The sequence below is a fragment of the Anopheles ziemanni genome, chromosome X (genome assembly GCF_943734765.1).
Source record: "Anopheles ziemanni chromosome X, idAnoZiCoDA_A2_x.2, whole genome shotgun sequence".
In the NCBI taxonomy this organism is placed as follows: domain Eukaryota; kingdom Metazoa; phylum Arthropoda; class Insecta; order Diptera; family Culicidae; genus Anopheles; species Anopheles ziemanni.
Window position 1 is genome coordinate 193,101 of NC_080707.1, and position 3,877 is coordinate 196,977.

Below are 3,877 nucleotides of genomic sequence, written 5' to 3' on the forward strand. Positions count from 1 at the left end.
GGGTAAAGCGTTTCGGAGAACCGATGACATCATCGCACCTTCAATGCATTAAGCATTCGCGCCACGTCTCGAAGATTGCGGGCTCAGCTCGCCGCCTCCCCTCCCCAACCCCCAAAGCGCACCAAGCCAGGGCTTAAACGCGATGGAAACCGGCATCATCGTCAGTCTCGCGCGAATCGTGCACGCAACCGGTTGATCTTCCGCTCCCAAGCATATTCACGAACACACCGTACCACGTGTTTTCCGCTGTGTCAAGACTGTGTGAAAGAGTCTCGAGCGTCCTTCCCCTATAACGCACCGTGCTCAACCTCGATTCCTCGTCAACCGTTCCCGTGACCTTGTGGGACACACATCCACAATGGCCGTCAGTCGATTGTCCATCGTCAAGTTTCTGGAGCTGGTAGGTAGCTGGGAACCGTGCATACCGTTCGACTTCTTCAGGAAACCTTGGAACGCAATTCCGTGTTGGTGTTGGAAAAATTACGTCGAGACGAGTGTGTTTACGATTGCGAGCGTTTTCCAACACCCTTTGTCTTCTGATTAGCGAAGCTCATGTGCAGGCGCCAGACGTTTTTCGCGACAGTTTGCCCGTAGCGAAGGAAACGTTCGATCATGGCGCACAAAAGCCGCTGTTCGTAGGCACTGTTCGTTCTGCGAATTCGGCGGGATGAGATCACCGTGGTCTACCCGTTGATGATTTGGCCACTTCCTGCTAGATGCTTATGCGTTCCTCCCCGAACGGGAAACGAAAGACGCTCGACGGCAATCGCGTCGCTTCGTTTAAACCATTGTCTATCTTTAGCTGGTTTCGGCCATTTCCTTTTGTTCCCCAATTGTGTGCGCGTCTTTTCACGGATGGCTGAATTTATTGAGCATCCTAACCCTTAGCGGTATGAGGTATAGCGCATTTAAGATGCAAAATATTGTATACGCAGCCAAAATGTTATGTTGATTCGTCGACCATGCCTCGTTTAAGGGCTTGCAAGACTTTACATGGAGTCCGTTCTCGTTAGGGATTCGAACTCACGCCATGGGCCCTCCTTGGTCGATTTTCCCGCGGGTGTAGCCGCGATAAAAACATAGAAAATATATTTCCAATTATTTGCATCAGTAGCCAAGTTTTCCAAAAGCACAAAACAACTATTGTTTTAAAACAATAAGGGTTTCCGGGAGCCATTCCCCACTGTGGTCGTTCATAGGTCCGGAGAGGTTTTAGTACTGAACACCGACGGAATCTAAATTTAACAGTCTACCAGACAAACACACTCCTGCACACAGTTCCAGTTGAATGTGAATCGCTAGTACGTACGTGTCCTCAATCCGTCATGCAATTGAACATTTGTGGGGAAAATATTTTGTTTTCCCCGGGGAATCTGGCAGAGAGCAGGGGGTAGCCATGTGTTACACCCTGCAAGGGCCCCATGTCACATGACTCATGTTACACCCTGCAAGGGCCACCCCTGTTCCTCAGCGCCCGCCAGTGGTGTAATTTTGATATCCAAAAAGAAAACAAACCATGCGGAAGTATAATTATACGGCTATGCTAAAGTCAACAATGTTGCGATCCACCGACACGTTCGGGAAGCTGCAAACGAAACATGATCGACATTCCCTCACACACACACGCACGCGCACACCCCTTTTAATACAGCTAATGATGATGATTTGCTGGTTTGGTGTCGGATGACATCACGTGTAGAATAGGTACGTCATGTTTAAAATAATCTATTTTCTCATCAAACGGACCCGGAGCGAGAAGCACAGTCATAAGGTCCATTTGTAAGGTGCTGGTTTTATTAATTAAGAAAATGAGACTGTTAGCAAATGAGAGTAAGGGGGGGTAGATTGCTTTTACATACGGTGCGTGCTGGTCGGCACCGGCTAAATGTGTATCACTGTCAACAAAACACTCCATTAATATTTCATATCAAAATTCATCCATGTCATTCCATTATTCATTCCACACTGCCTCTAATGACAAGAAAATCATTTAAAAAAAAACAACTGTAAAGAAGCAAACAGATGGGGACTCAGATGACCGCTGAGTACGCGCAGCATAAAGTTAAAGATTAACGCAGAAAGAAAACAGACAACTGAGATGGAGACTCGTTGCTTCCCATTTGGTTCGTTCACCAACAAACACGATGCGCGCGCATGTCGGCGATCAACTTCCCCTATGAACCCGTCGTTACTGGTTCAACTTGACCCACTTCCACCCTAACCATACCAAAAGTGCCGAAGGGTGGCCCTTGACACTCCAGTCGAACGAACAAATGAACTCCACGAGTATTTTATAACGTTTCTGCGATGCGCATTATAGCAACGAAAAAAAAAACCTGTTGCAAATGTGTATCTCTATGCCTGTATGTGCATATTCTTAGCACAAGGTTTCTGGCCGGGCTGCAACGAAAAACAACACCATCGCAGCGTCGTATGAGTAATCGCAACTTTACAGTCGGTAAACAATTACACCATCGTGCAACTCCCGATGGCCGCATCGTTGTTTCGCTTCCATGGCGATGATGAATGCACAGCGAAATAAAATAAACAGATTGCCATGTCTGGCTGACGAAAGTTGTGAGTGTTTTGTGAAAGGTGTGCGTGTTTCTGAATCGGGTTTTAAAAGAACATAATCTATGATTTCACATCACAGGATCTAAATCTTGCTAATTGTCCTTTTTAATATTGAGAACACTCTTTCACCAATGAGTTCTTCCATAATAAAACTCATCAAAATACTCTAAAAAGCATTCAGTACTCTCGCTTTCGTAGAAAAAACATATCAAAGCCCACTTGAAATACCAGTCGCACGCCAAAGAAAACTCAAAAGCGGCACAGATGTTAACGATTCGGATGAATGAATCCAGTGTTCGTTTGAACTGTGGCTTAAGTTCTCCATTTCGTGAATTGAGCTGTTCGTAGTGGACTAACTCGAACAATGGCGGGCAGTTTGCCAACCTCGGTGGATTGGATGACTTCACGGGGATGATCTCAGCGCGACGGCGCGCAAGGTGAACGAAAAAAAACACCACAAAGCGTACCCATGAAGCACGTGCGATACGATCGGAATCGGATCATTGCCACGCGCGGGCAATCTAGAAGCGACCTTTCCGCGATCTCGCCTATTAATTTTGTTTTGTGTGTTTGTTTCTATCGCTATCTGACTCTTTCAGGCCCTTGCCATTGCTTGCGTGGTGCTGCACTACAAAAGTCTCGGTGAGCGCGACCCCATCACTCAGCTGCTGACTTCCGGCACATTCGTAGGCTACAGTGTCATCCTGATCGCGCTGTTCGCCGGTAAGTGCCAATGCTGAAGCTAAATTCGATCCGTTCGGTACATGAATTCGTTTAACCTCCCAATCCTTCCACAGGCTACCTGCTGAGCAACCCGCTCAACAAGAAGCTGGACATGTTCTTCAGCCTGATCGGGTGCGCCATGTTCATCGCTTCCGGCGTGCTCATCCTGAGAGAGTGGGAAAATAGCATCTGGAACACAGATACAAAGAAGATCGCCATCTCGAAGGGCTCGCTCGCCATCGTGAACGGGGTGTTGTTCCTCTTCGACGCCGTCTTCACTCTGCGCGACTAAACACTCTGAGTAACCGTTTAGTTTCTTTGCTTAACCTCCCATCTTTGATGTACTAATCTGTGCCGAGCGAGAAGATGCTGCTATCACCTAACAGATTCGTTTCGCGTTATCAATCAACGTGGTGCCATTCACCAACCATTCAACATCCATAAGAATAACTGCTCTCCGGATACGCTGGTACGAACCGTTTTCTCTAGGCATCATTATTTGTTATCTAGAATTAAACCTTCTTATACTCATGCTACTGTTATGGTGTGAACTCGTGTGCGTAATCTCAGCTATCATGCA

General features: G+C 46.9%; 1 protein-coding gene across 1 annotated transcript; it reads left to right on the forward strand.

Annotated features, from left to right (window-relative positions):
• Nucleotides 1-358: 358 nt before the first annotated feature.
• Nucleotides 359-3,589, forward strand: LOC131291252 (uncharacterized). The gene is made up of 3 exons (XM_058320439.1): nucleotides 359-400; nucleotides 3,174-3,297; nucleotides 3,372-3,589. The coding sequence occupies exons 1-3, from the start codon at nucleotides 359-361 to the stop codon at nucleotides 3,587-3,589; spliced, it is 384 nt and encodes a 127-aa protein (XP_058176422.1).
• Nucleotides 3,590-3,877: the final 288 nt, after the last annotated feature.

Bases quoted from the DNA above. Each gene is read 5' to 3' on its own strand.
- LOC131291252 (XM_058320439.1), top strand. From the start codon at position 359: ATGGCCGTCAGTCGATTGTCCATCGTCAAGTTTCTGGAGCTG. The intron at 401-3,173 runs GTAGGTAGCTGG...TGACTCTTTCAG, and splicing joins TCGTCAAGTTTCTGGAGCTG to GCCCTTGCCATTGCTTGCGT. The intron at 3,298-3,371 runs GTAAGTGCCAAT...ATCCTTCCACAG, and splicing joins CCTGATCGCGCTGTTCGCCG to GCTACCTGCTGAGCAACCCG.